The following is a 2,319-nucleotide window of genomic DNA, read 5'->3' on the forward strand; positions in this document are numbered from 1 at the left end:
GCCGGCTTCGTTTGACTCCTCCAGAGCCCCCCGGAGCTGGGGGATGGGAGGGTCTGGGGGGCTCAGAGTACTGGGAAAGGGCTGATCTGAGGGAAACCAGCAGGAATTCGGGAGCAGTATCCTCAGGACGGGGTGAAAAAACTCTGGGCTGGGTGGTGGATTTGGGATTTGGGTTGGGAGAGGATGGAGGGGGCCGGGACCCTCCCTTTGCTCTGCCCTGGGTGTCCCATGGGGGTGCAGCCCGGAGGGAGGGAATTCTCCTGCGGGAATGGGCCCTGGAGGGTTTGGATGTGCCGCTGCCAGGACTGGGGGTGCTGGTGGCCGCTGATCCCCCCAAGGATGTTGGAAAAGCAGCATCCCGGGATTTAGACCTGGATGTGGGAGCACAGGCGGGGAGCAGCAGTTCCGGGGCTCCTGGGGCTGGTTCTCCTCGGCTGCTGAGGTTGTTGGGCCACTGACCAGTTCCACCCATCGCCACAAGCGGGATCCTGACCCCCTCCCCACCTCCTGACCCCCTCATCACCTCCCGACCCCTCCCCACTTCCCGACCCCCTCCCCACACCGGCGAGGCCTCTCCTGCACAGCCGAGCGTGAAATGGGCTGAAAGAAAAGGGCCACCGAGCGTCCCCGGGGCCGGGGGCTCCCTGTCCCCCCCACCGGGGCTGGCTCCGCCACATCCCGGCCCCGCATCCCTTCCCTCGCTGCTTCCAGCGCTTGGTGACCATTCCAGGCCCCATCCCTCGGCGCGGTGACCCTGGCCAGGCGCAGGATGTGTCCCCTGGGCTGGCTGGGCGTGGCCAGCATGTGCCTGGGGACACTTTGGGCTGTCCCAGCCCAGGAGAGGAGGAAGGCGGAGAAGCCCAAAGCTGATCTGACCCTCTATGAAAACCTGGATTTGGACAACTACGACCTGACCTTGGATAACTACGGCGAGATCCTGGACCTGAGCAACTACGAGGAGCTCTACGACTACGGGGACGTTGCCCCGAAGGTGAGGGGGACGCAGGAGAGCCCCTGGGTGCATCCCGGGACAGGGATTTGGTGCCAGGGACGGACGCGGCACCGCAGGAGGAGCAGCCTTGGCACCGGCAGCCCTGGCAGCTCTCCCAGTGCTGGGAAAGGTTTTGCCCGAGCCAAACCTCTGCCAGCTCTTTGTCCCCTGCCAGCGCTGGACGTGAGTATTCCTTCATCCCTCTGGGCAAAGAGGACGGGGGAGTTTCCTGGAGAGCATGGAGAGCTTTCCAAGAAGGGATTAATAACCCAAAGCCAGCGCCTGAAGCCCCGGGCTGGTGCCACCCACCCCGGAGGGGGACAAGCCGCCCACCCTCACACCCCGGCTCTGTTTGCAGATCGAGGTTGGCACCTTGGCTCCTCGCCCCAAGGACCCCAAAAGCCTCCCAGACCGGGGTGAAACCACGGCTGGAACCCCAAAACTGCAGCCCCCGAGCGGTGCTGGCCCCATTCCCCCAGCACCCATCCCCAGGCAGGGTGAGTTGAGTTCCCTTGGGATGCATCCCCACATCACAGGGGTGGAGTTTTTGGGGGAAAAAGAGGGAATTTTTGTGCTGCCAGCAGCTCTTCGCAAGGTTTTGGGACTGAGTCTGCTCACACGGCGAGGCAGGAGGGCTGCAGAGAGAGAAATTTCTGCAAAAAAAAATGAACTCCAGCAAAGCAGCGACACTTCAATGAGCACGGGGACAAGAGTAGCAATTAGATTGGCGACAATTAAAATCCTGGAGCGAGGCATAAATATCTTTTTTCCTTTCCTGTCGCTCCAGACCAGGACAAATTAAGTGGGAGGTGAAGGGAAATCGGTGCTGAGCTGCTTTGAAGTCCCCCTCGGAGGGATGGGGAGCCTCGGGGGAGAGCGGGGTGGAGCTGGGGGAGAGGAGGGTGGATCAGGACGGGGCGGTGGGATCGGTTTTACCCCTCCTGCCGCCCCGTGCTGGAGCTTTTGGGGGCAGCTGGGACAGATTTTTCTTGATCCAAACCCGTTTCCTCGAGTTCTGTTTCCGCCGGCGGGAAAATTAAGGGGGCCAGGAGAGCCCTGGGTGTAAAAAGCCGAATTTGGGAGCTTTAATCTCCCCTTCTCCTGCAGGAGGGATTTGATCCTGAGCAGCTCGTTTATTAACAGATCCTTCGGCTGGGAGTTTCTGGCCCTCCCCTGGATGGTGACGGGGCTGTGACAGCTCTGGGTGTCACAAACTCTGTGTCCCCAGAGTGTGGGTGGGGTGGGCACCTCCTCCCGCTGCTCTGGGGGTATTTTGTGGGATCGGGAGGCTGTGACAGCTCTGGGTGTCCCAGATCCACGTCCCCATG

The 2,319-nt window shown here is 61.8% G+C and overlaps 1 protein-coding gene across 1 annotated transcript; it reads left to right on the forward strand.

Annotated features, from left to right (window-relative positions):
- LOC121672338 (opticin-like) lies at nucleotides 1-1,488 on the forward strand (the record flags this gene model as incomplete). The annotated part of the gene is made up of 2 exons (XM_042044958.1): nucleotides 1-991; nucleotides 1,350-1,488. Coding segments are annotated over exons 1-2 (361 nt in total), but the record flags the coding sequence as incomplete, so codon positions are not given.
- Between the last annotated feature and the right edge of the window lie 831 nt (nucleotides 1,489-2,319).

This window comes from Corvus kubaryi, unplaced genomic scaffold (genome assembly GCF_017639235.1).
Source record: "Corvus kubaryi isolate FWS band 111438036 unplaced genomic scaffold, C.kubaryi_AGA036_p1.0 50350, whole genome shotgun sequence".
In the NCBI taxonomy this organism is placed as follows: domain Eukaryota; kingdom Metazoa; phylum Chordata; class Aves; order Passeriformes; family Corvidae; genus Corvus; species Corvus kubaryi.